The sequence below is a fragment of the Hippocampus zosterae genome, chromosome 4 (genome assembly GCF_025434085.1).
Source record: "Hippocampus zosterae strain Florida chromosome 4, ASM2543408v3, whole genome shotgun sequence".
Classification (NCBI taxonomy): Eukaryota; Metazoa; Chordata; class Actinopteri; order Syngnathiformes; family Syngnathidae; genus Hippocampus; species Hippocampus zosterae.
Window position 1 is genome coordinate 14,905,369 of NC_067454.1, and position 17,137 is coordinate 14,922,505.

At 40.5% G+C, this 17,137-nt stretch overlaps 1 protein-coding gene across 2 annotated transcripts in view; it reads left to right on the forward strand.

The window, feature by feature from the left end:
• Positions 1-17,137, forward strand: part of tcf12 (transcription factor 12) — a 68,609-nt gene that overhangs the window by 17,553 nt on the left and 33,919 nt on the right. For both annotated transcript variants that reach the window (XM_052063779.1, XM_052063780.1), the window contains exons 6-8: positions 10,737-10,798; positions 12,050-12,182; positions 12,625-12,677. In XM_052063779.1, the coding sequence (XP_051919739.1) occupies positions 10,737-10,798; positions 12,050-12,182; positions 12,625-12,677 (248 nt within the window). The remainder of the gene's footprint in view (positions 1-10,736; positions 10,799-12,049; positions 12,183-12,624; positions 12,678-17,137) is intronic.

Here is a 17,137-nt window from a genome sequence, read left to right on the forward strand (position 1 = left end):
AGAGAACTCAACCCATGCGCACAGTTAGACTTCATTGGGCTCTTGAAGTGTCTCGTTTTTCTTTCTTTTTTTTAGTAGAATAAAATTTGGTTTTATATGACCTATATTGACATAAATATGCATGGTTTAAATGGAGATGATGGGAACTAAACTAAAACACGTATGGTGCTAGGTGGTTTCTGCAACCGACGAGAATTTGTATTTTTACCAGTGTTAGGAACTGCACCATCAATCAATGCAATGAGGGGCAGCCTGCTAATGCATGTGACTTTATTTATGTCTAAATGGCGCTTAGTGACATTTGCGTTTGAGCTCATCACTTAAACACAAACAGTAACCACATTTATTTGCCATACCTGCATGATTTCCTCCATGAACTCATGTAAAACCTGAGTTTTGCATGAATGATTATTAGTCACAAGCGCAAAAGGCACATATATCTCCAGTTCATACGACGGGAACAGTGTTTCAAATGGAGCACAGGGCGATGTGGTGCTGTATAGTTTCGAGGATGAAGCCGGTCATTATGCTGAGCTGCAGGGTGTGCTTATCTATTACTGAGGTCAGTGGAGCATGAAGAGCTGAAGACGAGCTGAAAGAGCGCAAATGCCTTTCCCCCCCATCCCCACACCACCCACATCTTGCACATCCTCACCCTCGTGCCTCTCTTGGCCCATCTTGGCCCTACCCGGCCTTTGCTTCCTCAGGCCCGGGCCCCCAGCAGTTGACTGGGGAGGCGGGCCAGCTGCAGAGGATCAGCTGGAGTCTCCATTGGCCTCTGGGGAGGAGGAGCTGCGTCTTTATAGTGGAAATAACTGAGATTTGACCAAGATATAATCACTTAATGAGTCTCGAGGAATCAGCTGCAGAGGTCACGGCTTGATGGTAATAATCACTGCAAAACATTTTTTTTTAAAATTGGACTTTGCTATATGTATGTTCTCTCTGATAGTAGAAAATGAGCCAAAAAGAAAGTGTTATTTTTTTCCTTAATGTGTCATCATTCCAGCCAGAAGAGCACCAGTGCACCTGCATGAGTCTCCAAACACCTTCAGCAGTGCACTTCACAAACATGGCAGACATGCTGTGCTGAGCACTATATTTAGCCACCAGAAGGCTATATTTCGCCAAAGCAGTTTGGGAGTTAGCACCAGGACATAATATATATCACAATAATCATGAATAAAATAACAACAGTTATTATGTGGGTTCTGTACTAACGACAATGCATTGTGTTCAGTCGGACAACCTACAAAATTCTCATGAGGGCAGTCTTGTTCAGTGATCTCAAAGTGATCTATAACAGAGGTTTTGTAGAAAACGCTCCTTTGTTTGGAGGAGGCTCAAATTTGACAGCAAACAATTTTGCTCTGTAAAAGTTTTTTATGTCCTGCCAGTAATGCTGCACACCAAATTACACAACACTAAACTGTGGCGCTGTATGAGGGTTCGGACAACTAGTTTTCATGTACGGCTGACCATCAACGACTAGTTTTCTGGTGAATGACCTTACAATTTTGCAGATGTAATAGCCAGTCAAAAATGCACCAGCTTATAGGAATATGACACAGCTAAGCTCTACCACTATAGCATCTGTGGTATAAATGTATTGTGTTTCAACTACCAAGATAAGATAAGATAAGATAAGATAAGATAAGATAAGATATCCTTTATTTGTCCCACACTGGGGAAATTTATAATTTCATATGTGTGTGTGCCTAGAAAGCAAAGCGTGGAGAGTCTCTGGTCCCAAAACACTTGGGTGCATGGGGCGATTAAACATTGCCGTGCTTGGTTTCGGTACTGTACATTCAAATACTCACACCTAATCATATCTTTTCACAATTCTATATTTATCAATTTTCTATTGTGCTTGTTCTGTTCTGGGTCATGGCGAGCCTTTTTCCAGCTGACTTACTGTGAAAGGCACGCTCAACAGTTTACTAGTCAATCACGGGCATCATGAACCGATCGCTGAGTGGCATGAGTCATGTACTGTATGTGAACCACCGACTACACTGCAATTGGCCACAATTCCGTAACAGCATTAATTGAGATGTTCTTGCTGTTAGTTCAAGCAAATGGCATATACTGGAATCAATGATCCTGGGTTTACCACTCAAAACTGTTTTTGCGTTTCGTGCATTGCTTGAAATGTATCCCTTGTGCTCAAAGCTGGAATCTCATTCCAAAGCCATGTGTGTCTCACTATTTGTCCTTCACCTCAGTTCTCTGTTGTTTGGCTGTCCAACAGTTGTTTGGCATGTGATGCCAAACATTGACGCATACTTGATGTTTCATACTGGCTGGATTCTAATATCCAGCTGGGAGAAGTGTTTTCAGCTTGTTAAATGTGCACTGGTTCCCTCGGACAGCTCGTAAAGGGATGCTGGGGAACATGTTAGTGGCATCCATTACAGTGTTGGTGTTCGCATGGCGGGAGACGTTTTTAGAAAGTGCATCGCCTCTCTTCTCTTAAGAGAATGGATGTGTGATTATGAAGTCATCAGCCATGAACCTATACGGCTTTGGAGAAGCACCCCTCCTCATGGGTCCTCAGGGTGCCATTGATTGGTGACCATGTGTTTGTGCCTGATAGACTGTGAAATGGTGTGTTGTTGCGCGGCTGTGTCACACCTGCGTCCCACCAATGTGATTGATTGGTTTGGTCATGTGGAATGTTCCCATCTGGTCCACAGTAATGCATTTTTTTCCTCTCATTTGTGAATAAAAAGCACAGGCAGGAGAATAGTCGGGCTTGGGAAAAAAAGCAAAGGCCACATGAAAATATTTCCCCCTTTACACTTCCCTGTTTTTCTTTTTAACATTTAGGGGAAAAATGAATACATTGACCAAGCTTTGATTATCTGAATAAATACAATCAGAACGTCCACACATGTAACTGAAATGGATTTTTCCAAGGAAGTAAGCCGTTTTTCCAGCGCCCATGCAGCTCTACATATTGAATACCTTTATGAGCAGTGGAGATAATCTTTGATACCCCCAAGCCTAATGTGTTATTTTTAGTGCAGTGAAATGACGAATAATGATAATTTGCACATTAAGTCTTTGAATCACTTAAGCAACCCCCAAAAAGGGTGACTAAATCAGTTTCCACTACCTCTCAACACAGATGAAAAACCACAATTGCCGGTATCAAGCATCAGACAGTCATGTAAAGGTTCATGCATGCCAATTATCAGATGGGTTTAAATGCCATCTGTGTTGATTATCGGATGCTAATACAACAGCCCTTGTTATTTTGTTTCTCATTCCTGCATTCCCCTGGCTTGATTTCTCTTAACCCTGATCTTTTTTCCTCAAATTGTTCTAGTTGTTCTACCTAATGGCTAATTACACATCAGGTTGCTTCAGCAGTTGTATTTATCATCATGGTACCTCATAATCAGTGGCATTTCAACAACTCATTAACATTTGATCCTGCTGTGGTGAATAAGCTACCGCTGACAAGGCCGTATACAGAAATTGATGTTGAACTTATGGCAAAGGAGATGTTATTGTTAGCTCATCTTTCTCCATCCTACATGTAGTCTCAGTGCTCGGCTGGATTTCTGAGAAGAAGCTGATTTGGTGGTACCCAACCTCCCGCCTCTGCTTGCATGTCCACATTCACCTAACCTTTAATCCAGTCAGCTTTCATTTTCTATCTAACAGAGCTGGGAGAAGCATCAAAAAGCTTTGTACATAGGGAAGTAAACAAAAGAGCTATTTTCAAAGGTAAGAGGACTGGGCCGGTATATCCATCTAACACAGTTTCACTGAATAAAAAGATATTGTTTTTTTAATGTTTCATACGTCAGTGCTTAGAAGCAAGGGCTTGTCTTCTTGAAAGTTATAATACTGTGAATGAAAACCATTTTATACACAGTAATTGTATGATATGTAGAGTTTTAAATGGTTTTCAGTCACATTTTAACATACTTGGTAGGTCTGCTATGAATCAAATAACTTGAATAATTCAATTGCAAAAAAAATAAAATAAAAGCTCAAAGCTAAATCTGTGCATCAATGCCTCGCAGGAATAATTTTTCCACATGGGCTAATGCTTCTCCAGTGGCATGCACCACTCCGTTTAGGAATAACTTATAGGAGGGTAGAGTCCATAAAAGGCCGACGTTGTCCAAAGTTTGGGATCTTTTCACACTTAGCAGGGAAAATAAATTGCAATGATCCCACAACAGGAGGTCTACGATCGCCGACACAAGCTAACGTGTCGATATTAGTTCGTCTGATGGATATTGTAGAAGCTCCACAAGTGGTCAAGGATAGACACAGAACCCGGTGCACTTTCAATCACATTATTGATCAAACGTTAAGAAAATAAACACATAAAAAGCACATTCAGAAGCAAGCAGCTGGTGGCCAGAACTCACAACAAGTCTGTCAAGACATAAAGCCTAATGGGTTAATATAGCCAACCAACTCTATGCTCTCATTTGTTGAGGACCACGTCACTCACCAGGCCACGCCTTTTAAAGCCATGCATGCTCTAAGTGAGGGGTGCCCAATATGTCGATCGCTATTGACCGGTAGCTCGTGGACTGGTCCCAAGTCGATCGCGAGGATAGAGGGAAATGGCGAGAGGATTTATGTGTGTGTGTACGTGTTATTAATATTATACAGTTTTGTCTCACTTTCACAAAAAAAGTATTTAAAAAAAATTAATGTGGTACTTGCAGTAATGGCCGTCTTTGGTAAAAAAAACGTCGGGCACCCCTGCTCTAAGCCATAGATAATACATTATAATGAGGATGATGACCCCAAATAAACAATAATAATCCCTGCGCCTTACATGCACATTATTGTGTTGAATAATGCAAAATCAATTTTACTCAATTAATCAATGAAGAAAGTAGTAGTAAGGTTAATTTCCTAGTTCTCGAGTCAAAATATAATTGAGTCTTTTCCATCATTTGTACCATTTTGCTGCCACAAAATCACAAAAAGTTGCAGTACTGAGTACTTGTGGGGTTAATACTTAAATGTTCAGTCTTGCAAGATTTGCGTTTTTTTTAAATGATGTCTCTGATGATGTCTTCTATTTTTTTTCTTCTACTTTCTTCATCCTTATTTTTCCAGAAATATTTGATTGAACTCCAAAGTTCTATGACTTCAGGGCCATTCGACTTGGGTGGTTTCGCAGTTTTCATGGGTTGTAAAATATTGGACTTTCAATTATATTCAGCTTAGTTGAGCCAATTGTATTAATCCCAATGGTCAGTTCATTTGCAGCTTCCTTGTCTTGACAGTCAGCCTCACCGACATCAACCAAATTGATTGTTAAAATATCAGAGGGGCCATTAAAATGTCATGGGACAAACTATCATGATGGATATTAAAAGCAATACTTATCATCCCAATTGTCAATTTTATAGGGCTTTTTTGTAATTATTTAGAGTGCTATAAAACGGATCCCCGCACACATTGCGTATCAAAAGGACCAAATGCGAGAACAGTGAAGGAAACATTTGAGAGCTGATGTGTGTTTAAGCTAATGCGGTGTCTACATGAACGTTTACTCATCTTGCCATTATATGTTTGTTTTCATGATCTTGGCTTTCCTATGAGCATGGAAAATTGACTCGATCACTTGATGGGGAAAAAAAAAAAAAAGCTCTCGCAATGTATCTCCCGGGCGGTGAAGCATGCGCTCTAATTGCTTGTTTTTGTGGTGAGGGTTTTGAATTGATCCCTGGGGGCTCTTGGGTCACTACCTCTCATGTTATCAAAATATGTGTGGCTCAATAGAATGCCACACTGTGCTGCGGCGCAGACCTAAGATCGATGAGCATACATACACACCGAAAGACTGGTTGGCTTTGACTGTTCAGCACCTAATTCAATTTTATTTTTCCCTGTACTCTGTGTTCAGGTCGTCTAATTTGAAAGCCAAACCGCAAATACGAAATCCTTTCTCTAAATATACTGTATATTGCCCCCAAAAATGTTAATTAAGTGTAAGCACTGACATTGCGACTTATTTTTATGTACCGTATTCCAATTTCACCATCAACATTTTTGTCATCATACACTGGAGATGGCGAGAAATGTGACCGTAATGTGAGGTGAACATTTGCTTTGCCCTCGGCTTAAACACATGACAACCAAAGCCACTTTTGATAAAAGAGTCACGACAGCAGCCTGTAGTATACAAGAAACGGCAATAGTCTCAAAGCTTGAGGAAAAAATCTTCTGAGCTCTTTGGAAACAATAGTTGAGCTGCAACATAGAGTGCTATATTTAGCTTTAGAACCGGGCACAGACTCATCACTCAGATGACGCCATGCCTTCTACTGCGTGTACGCTGTGGGAGACAAATAAGGTTGCTACTACTGTGCAATTATTAAGGCCATTACTTTTTAGTGGGTTTTCCGTCGGTTTTGTTTATCTCCTCACATAGTAATGACTCCCAAGCTGAGCGACAGTGAACCTCTACTGGTAAATACTGCTATGAGGGATTGGTGCAGCCATCATCCATTTATCATTAAGTATTCTGTTGATGGTATGGAGGTGCTTGTTGATTAATCGAGTCTTAAACTAATTTAGTTAAAATTGAGTGCGCTAATTGGCTAAAACCAGTCATTTCATTGCAAGTTTGATGACTTAAGGCTACACTATGTTCCCAACAAGCACATTTGCTCGAAAACAAAGTGTGCAGTGGCGTGGGGGGTCGGAAACTTACTTGGTAATTCATTATGAAACCATCTCTTGCACCAAAACATGCAAAAGAGCCCGTTATTCACATACACACTGCACAATGCTCCTCTCTGTCTCTCTTTTTCTCTACCCCTCTATGCACCGTCCCATCCGCACCACTGTCAGGTTTAGTTGCCTGCACCCCATTTTACTGTTCAATACACGAATGTCTTTGAAATAGGGGTTCAGAACATTCTGAAAACATTCAACGATTGAGGAGATTATTTAAAGTCATAATTGTCAAAATGAGCAACGTTTTAGGTGATACGTGGTGACTATGCATAATGAAGGCCCCGTGGATTTGAATACTTTTACTTCACTGTCTGTCACTTTAAGAAGATCTAAATTAGAAGCAAGTCACAGTATGAGTTTTATGAATACATATTACTTCCATAATTCCATAATTATTCCATTTCAGTTCTCTAAGTATTATTCTGATTCCCCTCGTAACTTTGCTAACTATTTTTGAGATTGATTTTTCATGAGTCTAGTGTTGGTATGCTGTATTTTAAAATTGTTGTTGAACATTTTTTGGAAGGTATTTTGCTTTTACAAAAAGTAGTTGGTTTTTTTGAAAGGCTATACGACGTTCTACCTAATGGGCACCCCTGCTATACGTCATACACTGTGTTTGGGTTTTTTTTTCTGTTGCTTTTTTTTTTGCAAAGCAAAGCGGAACGAAAATACATGATAAAATATTGTAGCCTTCTGTGATTGTACGTCATGCTCTTTATTCGTGATAAATAGTTTAGAAATGAAATAAATATGCTTGAAATCAATGCATGGACTTATCGTTTCCATTTCTGTGTGCCTGACATGTAAAGTTTCAACTATGTCATAAGCCAATTGCACATTTGACGGGAATTGTATCTCCTGTTGTTTCTATAGAAATACAGCTACAGAGGTAAACAGACACTGTTTATTTTTTTGGTAGTTTTCCCCTCAGAGGGCAGATTCGATGTCGCAAGTCAAATCCATATATATTAGCAGAAGGATGCGAAAAAGATTCAAGATAAGATAAAAAGGTCAGAGATTCTGCACAGGACCGAACTAAATTAACTAAGAGATCTGTTATTCTGTGACCTCTATACGTGGCATGGTGGATTAATTTGCCGGCACTCTGCCACTTGGTCCCATTCCATCCTTCTCTTCTTGCAGCCGATTTATCAATTGTGGGGAGGAGGAAGGGCGCAGTGTTAAAAATGGGCTGCCATGTCCGTTAGATTTTTCTGGTGCTCTTTGTCTGCGTTTGTTATCCTCTTTTATGTTGTGATCTCGTGTACCACTGACGTTACCATTGCTTCATCTTGTTATCTGCACAAATACATTTTTACACCAGAAGCGCTACAGTACAAGATTACTCAATCACAATGTCGTGAGCTTTGGTGGATTTAGAAAATCTTGTTTTCAAACCCAAAAACTATTTCCCTTGCTTGTTTAGACACATTTTGGGACAGTTCATCTCCCTTGTGTGATTGATTCTAACTTAGTGCACAGGATTTGGACTCTCACATTTATGTAAAACTAATCATACTTTCAAGTCAAGCTGTTGAGCCGCCCTCTCATGGCAACAAACACGTACTGTAATTAGTACATTTCAAACACAATCTGCTACGGTCACAATTGATGCCAAGGCACTCAAGAGTGTGCAGGCTGGCTAATGGTTAGCCAGTTAGCAGCCAGCACCTAACCTGAGCTCACAACATCCAACTCCACACGCTCATTCACTCACTTCCTCATCACTCACCAGGCCAGGCTTCACCTGGACTCTGCCTCTCTGCACACGTGCACTCTCAGAGTGCTGTGAAAGCGTCAGAGTGACTTTTCCAACGCGCCCTGTCTTGTCTGCAGCGAACGGGCTCTGGTTGGTTTCAAAACTTCCGCTTTTAACTACGGCAAATATGTTCTTTTTAGTTTAAAAATGGCTTAACTCAACTAGACTCTCATATCGCATTGTGGTCAAAGGTAAAATCCTAGAAGGCAATGGCACTTTTTAGTGCTGTAAATAATTATTCATGCCACCTTCTTTAATATGCTAAAGAAAGTAGCTACCGGCGGTAATGCACCAAAATAAAACTGTCTGGCAGTGGGAATTTTGGTTGCCTTTCCAAGCTCCAATTTCTAAATGTACAAATTGCACCTGAGTATAAATCGCAGGACCAACCAAACCACGAAAAAAAAGTGTGACGCATGTTATGAAAACTACGGTAATTATACTAATTTTAATGTAAAATACAGTATATATAAACATTCATCTTTCTCACAATTATCCATTATTACCTTGCTGCCCCCACCCCAAAATGTATGTCCAAAATAATGTATTGGGTTACATTTCTAATAACAGTTTATTGTAGTGTTCTATGAAATACTACGAATAGAGGGTTCTATTGCTCCTGAAAAAAAAACACCAATGAAATGTGACATAGCATGGCCGACATTCCACATTGACAATATGTAGAAAACAATTATATTTTCCCCCAATATATTTTGGCGATTTATGCTTTCCATCGGGCAGCAAACAGTGGTTGTCATTTGCAAAACTAGATAATCAACCCTACAGGCCAACGATGAGTGCAAGCTGTGCTACATTTTCAGTAAACACTGTGACTGCATCATTGCTGTAAATATTTATGGAAGCTCGCCGGATGTGCATTTCCCAGGTTGGACCGTGTTTACACAAAGTTGAGGTGTTATTGCTTCGTGAGTGGATTTGGGATACGTCCTGTTGTATGATATGAGTGGGCGATTGAAAGTGTGGGGCCTGGAACTGCAGCACTGAGCATCAATTATTCACATCATACACCCGGTCGGTTTGACAAAACATGTGCTGTCAGTGAATACTTTAGTCGGAACTGGACCAGGTTTCAACCTCTGTGGACTTTTATTGAATGACGGAGAATCCAGCGAAAGAATCCGCAGGTATTTGCTGAGCGGATATAATTAAATAAAAGTTCGGTGAAAGGAGATATTTCATCTTCCCCCAGCGATAGTGCAAGGTGGTAGTCTCCGACAACTTAATCCTTTTTCCAGAGCAATGGCTTAGAAATGCATCATATTGTTACAAGAGAAGCAGCTTTGTAAGATAAACCATCTTCTCTCAAAGTGTTCTGAGATGTTGTCCAATCTACGCATTGTAACTTTCCCCTGGAGAACTGCTTAGATGATGTATTAGTCTCTGGTCACCTGTGCTTGTGATGCAATGTTCAGTTCAGATCCATCTTTGCGGAACAAAACATCCACGCAATGCAATTTTTTAGCTCATCAAAATAATCACCTGTACTGTAGCGTCAACAGAATTTAGTCCCAACTTTGTGCTTGTAAGACCGTATTTGGATTTCTGGCGAATATGATGCCACATCAAGTTGTTCATCTTGCTCATGTATGAGCTCACTGTGCTTTGTTTGTGTGCTTTGTTTTTCCAGGGGACTAGATCTGCTGAGCGTAGAAATTGTAATGCGTTTGATTAATGTGGTTATGTGTTTGTTGGTTTTAGTTCTCCCTTGAAAGCTGTGTCAGATGCATCCTTTGAGGAATATATCACACAAATGGAATGCAATATTCAGTCCTAAATTGAGTAAACACAAGCTCCAAATGTCATTGCTCAGAATTAGTTGGTTCATCTTCTGCTAGTTTATTTGTGCAGTGGCTATGTTGTGGTATAAAAAAATGAAACCCAAGGTAAATCATTTGAAAGACCTTTTCATCATTAATATGACCTATAACAGTTTCAACTCAATTGTTTTCTTTAAATTGTTCTCTTTTTGATTTTCATGTTATTGTTCATTAGGTGCTGTATATATCTTTATCTTTAGTGGAATAGTGGGTATTGATAAATACATTAATCATAGATCATGGATTTGCATCGATATTTTCACTGCTCAAATATACTGGAGCTGTTGCGGAAGCAGCAGTTCCTTTATGCTTTGACCGATTCAATTCTTCTGCATCTGATCAGTTTCTAATCATGTTCGTTTCACAGTTGTGCCACGGTTAAGATCACAATCCACTCTCTTTTTCAGCGAAATCAGAGAGTGTTGCGTTACATGCCTTTGCAAGGGATACTGGAGCATCCGGCTGTCAGGTGAGTTCCATATTGTAGTTGGGGACTTGCAGAACTGTTGTACAAAGGAACACCTTTTGTTTTCCTTATTTTCATGTAAATATGTATGCGATAGACTCGGTCCTGATTGATTTTTAGCCTACTTTACACTTCTAACATTTCAGCTGGTGTTTTGCCAGGTTTTTAATCCAAATAATTGAATGAGATCATTGATCCTCTTGCCATATGGCTACTTGCCAATTGCCTGACATGGCTAATGACTTCTCGTGCTTCAAAAGAAGTCCTGCGGTGGATTGATTTGCACTGTCTTGTTCATTCACCTCTGCCTGTCAGTCTCAGGTGCATCTCACTTCCACTACACATTTATTTGTGAACAGGCATCACTTGTATTTGTAAACAGATCCATTTCAGTCCAAATTATGTATTACTCCTATTCAATGGAATGCATTGCACGGCCTTGGTTTAATCTTGGAGTCTTCTTCAGCGATTTTCTCCGGGAGAGTGAGAGCAGACTGTGCTGAGGCACTGGTTCAATATCATTGAACAAAGCCAAGAGCACAAACGGGTCAGTGATGTGACATCTGTGACAGCTTGTCATTTTACAGAGCCAGTTTGTTCCTTTTGGATTACATTTCTTTACCGTGTCCAGTAGTTTTGGTGACCTACATTTTGCATTGAGACACTGTATATGTAATTCCTTTGAAATGAGGTATATGGAACATACTGCCTACACGACACAAACAGCTTTTAATTGAATTATTTCCATTCCTTTAGTGCCCATGTAATGAAGTCTAAGCTGTATTTAACGACCAGTTTATCCACCAGAAAGTTCAAACATGTCAGTGTGTCAGTCGTCAGCCCGGAAAGGGGATTCCCAGAGGCACGTGTGCTAGTTGGCAAGCCAACTACTAAACATAGCTTACTGTTGTACTCGCCATCGTGAGGCTGTCCGTAGTTGATTACTTTAATTGGACCAAGCTCTTATATAAATCAGCATGTATTGTATTGTATTGTATTGTATTGTATTAATTGGCCTTTTAACCCCGTCTGCTTAGGTTGTTTGGGTCAGAAAGCTATTGGATGAAACTGGCACTAAATAAAATTGTATGGTTAGAGTGGTTCCGCTTATTGCATAATCCTCTGGGTCCAGCAATTTTCTGTTGACCAGTCCAAGGAGACACCTTAATTCTGCCATAGAGCATAAACATGTTTGATATCAGGAGGCAAACACTGAAAATTAAAGTTGTCGTTTCCATGTTTTTTCTCTCACAGCCATCTCTACGCTCAGACGTGGGAGTGACAAGTCCTAGTTCAGGGACAACAGCGGCAAAGTCAGCCGCTTCGTTTTACTCGTTCAGCGCAGCTAATCCCAGAAGACGTCCTTTACAGGACCCTCCGCCCATTGGTCAGTACCACTTTCATCAAAGATTTGATTCAATGCCCAACTCTCCTCTTTAGGCAAAATAATTTATTGAATCAAATTCCTTGATGTGGCTTATGCCACACAAAAAAAAGTTTTATGCGATGAACCAGTATACTGCATTAAAGGCACATCCTTGAAATATATCTCATTTAATTTTTTTTCCCATGAAGTTGTTATACTTAGCTTCCCTGAAAAGATTAGTCGTTAAGAATGAAAAAAGTAGTAGATTATTGGGATTTATGATGACTGATGGTTATGAACTATCGTGTACCAAAACAACACCTTTACTAAAGTCACCAAAAACATTGTTTTCTCGTCTTTTATCTGGAGTTGGTTTTCTATAGTTGTGTTTTTTTTGGAACACATTCGTACTGTCTTGTGTTTGTTTGTGAATGATTAAATGCGCTTTCATCTCTTCCCACAGATCCTCTACAAACAAAAAAGGTTCGCAAGGTCCCTCCTGGCCTGCCTTCATCTGTGAGTGGAAGATCATCTACCTCTCATATAAATAGATTTAACAGTGAGCTAACTCCAGCGCGTGCACCTGCACGCGCACACGCACACACACACACACACACACACACACACACACACACTTAGATCTGTGCTACTCAGAAGGCCAACCTGTCGAGGCCTGTACACAAAAAAGAGCGCTCTTGACATTATCTCCACAGTCGCTGAATGGGGATTGGTTGCTTAGCACTACTGTTTGTTTTTACCCCGCAAAGTTGTGGCATCTTGTATTCGTTGTTCAACGCAGCATTGTATGATGCTCAAAGCGGGTTTGTGTAGTTTTGTGTGCTCGCATGTGTGTTTTGCGTTTGCACTGGAGGTGATTGATTTTCAGCGGTGCCCTGTCACAGTCCAGCCTCCTCACAGGCTCTCCGGGGAGAAAGAGAGGCTGTCAGAGCGGATCCCCAGCCCTGCTCTTTTGATGTTTAATTAGTCATTACGTCGCTGAACAGGAGGACAGACAGAGATTAATAGCACAGAATATCTGAGAATTCTGCTGGTAATGATCCCAACGGAGCAGAAACCATTAGGATGCAGAGAAGTGTGGAGCTCAAGTTGCCTTCACTTAGGCGGGGGGTATTTGGAGTTCATTAATATGCATAAATCACAAAGTCAGATGTTCGTTTGTAAAACCTTAGTGATTTGCCAAATTTCTTTTTTATTTTACATATATCAAATCCTTGATTGAATTCCTTTAACGGGTTTGTGACTGCTCTTTATTTTTAACAAGAAGCAACTGGTTTGCTAAATCCAACCCCCACCCATCATTATCAAACAATACTGATTCTGAGACGGGCTTTTCCCTCCAGTGCTTTGATATTCGTCACCTCCACCGCGGTTCCTCAAAGATCAAATGTTGAACAGGCTTCAGAACATAAAAGGCTGATGCGTGTTTTGTTTCTGGATTTGTATTTGAAAAGAAGTTTGTCAGCGCATGAGGGAGAGAAGGTGTCTGCGGCAGCAGCAAGCACGTGAGCTGCCTTCTTCCTCTTGAGTAAGTGATATATCTGAGGTCTTGTCAGACGGAGGGGGGGGCAGGCAAAGAAGGGGTGCCTGGCGGGTTACATCTCTTTGTTGTGTAAATGGGCGCTGGGCTTTTATTTGTCACTACTTAACACATGGGTGCAGGTGCGCTTGTGTGACTCATAAAAGTACAATCAAGCAGTACAATGGCAGATAGGGAGAAACAGTGACAGAGCATGGAATAAAATACAGCTTCTTCTTGTCACTCAGCACCGCTCAGGCGATAAAGCCTGGAGCTTGGCAGGATTATCCCAGTTAGTCTTTGAACCCATTTGAAAGAAAAGAGATGGAAATGTTCAAATCAAAGGCTTCAGACCTCTTAGAAATTAAAAGAAAACATATTGGACGGGTCGAGTTTGATATAAGAGTTGGCCTGTGGGAAGTGTTACTGATGCTGTTGATGTCATGTCCACATGAACATAGGAATGTTAAATACATATTCCACTACTCTGCACTTGATAAGTGGAAGAAAAGATGGATTTCTCTTGTTTTGTATTTTGGCCTTTCCTCCACACATGCAGTATACCTGTTTCTTCGGTCGGACAGTCGCGCTATCAAACTATGACATGAATATTGTTCTGCGTCTTGAACCGGGTGAGATGTCACACTACAAGTCCATCACCGACCAGACGCCTCACGACCAATCGTTGAGTATGGTCAGGTGCTATGCCGCGTCAAGACAACTCAAAGTAGTCCACGCCTGTCTGTGGCATATCTGTCGGCTCAAAATCGATCTACTATTTTGTAGAATGACGTTAGTATAACTATTATGAGTTTCTCGAGATACCAGATGTTGCTCGGCCGATTTTTTTATGTTTTAACATGCAAGCAAAAATTTGGGATACATTCTCTTGATGGTCGCAGTGAACTCAACTCAACTCAGTTAGCAACAAGCTGCATTTTGGTAATTGTTGGCAATCGTCAGGACATGCTATTGTACTAAATTCGTTCATTCTGTTTTACAGTAGACACATTCATTATACAAGTCAAGTCAAGTCAACTGTATTTATAGACACTTTCAAAAAGCCATCGCTGCATACAAAGTGCTGTACATGGAGCAATTTAACATACACAATAAACTGTAAAACAAATATATAATAAAGACGTTAGAAAGCACAAAACAGTAAAACCAAGAACAAATCTAAGTCATGCTGAGTCGAATGGCAAATAATTTTGAGGAGGGTTTTGAAGATGGGCAGCGAGGAGGCTTGCTGTATGTTCAGTGGGAGGTCATTCCAGAGAGAGGGACCAGCAACAGAAAAGGCTCGATCCACTCTGAGCCTCAGTTTAGTTCTTGGTACTTCTAATAATGTCTAGTCCGCAGACCTGAGGCGCCGGTCGAAGGTGGCGCGAGATTATTCAGAGATTTGAAAACAAATAAGAGGATCTTGAAAATAACTCTAAAATGTGTGGGGAGCCAGTGAAGGGATGCCAGAGTAGGAGTCATGTGCTCTATACAAGAGGTGGAACGATGAATCAATAAATCAACTACTCATTTATAATTTAATGAGTTGTTTAGAGACATTGTTTTATTTAAAATTCTCCATATCCTCAGAATTTCAGCCTCTGAACAGTTAATATTCTCAGATTTCTGCAGTCCTCCTTGGAAGCTGACATCTGCTTTTACTTTGGATAACAATGACCAACATTTTTGCCTATTTTCTGTCATGTTACAGACCAAACCAGTAATTGAATATTAATTTATTTGTGTTTGTGCATTTTCTGCAGTCAGTTTGAAATATTCTCTTGTTTTTGAATGGAGAGACGGAAATCAAAACTCTCTCTCTCTCGGCCTCTCTCTCTCTGTTTATATCCAATTCATCAGCTACTCAACAAAACAATTGACAGATTAGAAATTTTAACTATCTCCAATTACATCCCTCCAGTGTATTTTAAGATCTTTTTAGGGGTGACACTGATCCCAAATTTGTCCTGTCTGTTATGCCCATTGTACCAGTTTATTTCTAGACACAATGGTGCGTTAGTCTGCAGTAACAATCTGTGTGGGGGGAAAAATGATCACTGCAGATATTTTGCTTCCAATATTTTTTGGAATCAAATTATTCAACTGATTCAACTCATTGTTTCAGTCTCAATTATACACATTTATATGAGCACACTGCAATAACCTTATAGACTGCCCGTGTGGTACAGGCCGTCTTCAGCTCGTATAAGTACAGTTGCCAAAAGATCTCGATGGCACAGTCGATAATGGGAAGGCAAATCGTTTCATCTCATTGCGCAAGAATGGCTACTGAGGGATTTTTCAGCTGATGTTGGAGCAATCCCGGACGAAGTACAAAAACATAAAAGTAAGAAATGTATTTTTAATATATATATATATAAATATATATATATATTTAATGTGAAGTGAGGAAAAATTGGATTTTGAAAATTCCTGCATGCGCATGTACTGACACGAAGCACAGCTAAGGTAAGGCGGCGAGAAGGTGAAATACAGGGTACTTGTAGTGAAATTAGACTATTATCAGCCCGGGTCTGTGTTTGTGCTGCCGTCAACGACACAGGAGGTAGCGAGCGGTGGCAGTGCTGAGGGCTACTGAAGCGAAAGCGCACCTGAAGCCGGAGGCAGCTGTGTGAAGAGCCCGCGGCGTACCTGTGAAGCGTGAATGCAGCTGCAGATGCTGTTGAAAGGTTTTGCTGGTGTAAGCAAGCGCGCAAGCCTCACCAGAGACCTGAATAGATGCATGATTAAAAAAATAAATAAATAAAATGCAGGCACGCACGCACTCACACACAGGCAGACACGAACACACTGCTTCCTTTCATTTTGGTCGGCTCCTGGGAAATTTCAAATTTATTTATTTATTTCTGGAATCCCACGCTTGTCTTTAGACTCTTGGCTCTAAAAATAAATGCCGTCTTTAGATGAGACAGGCAATGGAAGTTGCAAGTCCAAGCATGATGTTTGTATACACTCCATGATGGGCTTGAATCAAAATATTTACCGGAGCACATCCTTGCCACTTTTAGGGTCTGACACCGCCGTGCTTCAGGATGTGAAGACTATCTGAGCAGGACAGATGGTGATTGCAAACAGTAACATGTTCATGGCTCTTTTTCATCTTACACCGCATACAGACACACTCCCCTCAAATACACATACTTTTCCCCATGTAGTCCTCTTGCTGCAGCCATGTACATGCAGCTGCTTATTTGTAATAAGCGCTTATTATTTTAGGAAGCAGTTGTGTGTGCTACTTTCAGGCCATTTCAACTCATTTGCTCTGAATAATGAATGAATGATTAAATGTATCAATCTCTGACAGATAAGCAACTTTGGTATGTTTGTTGTTGTTTGTCCATTGTGTTTTTGTGTGCCGGTTGGGGGAGAAAAACAAGTGTGACTGTATCCCCAGAGACTGAGAGAATGAATTCAA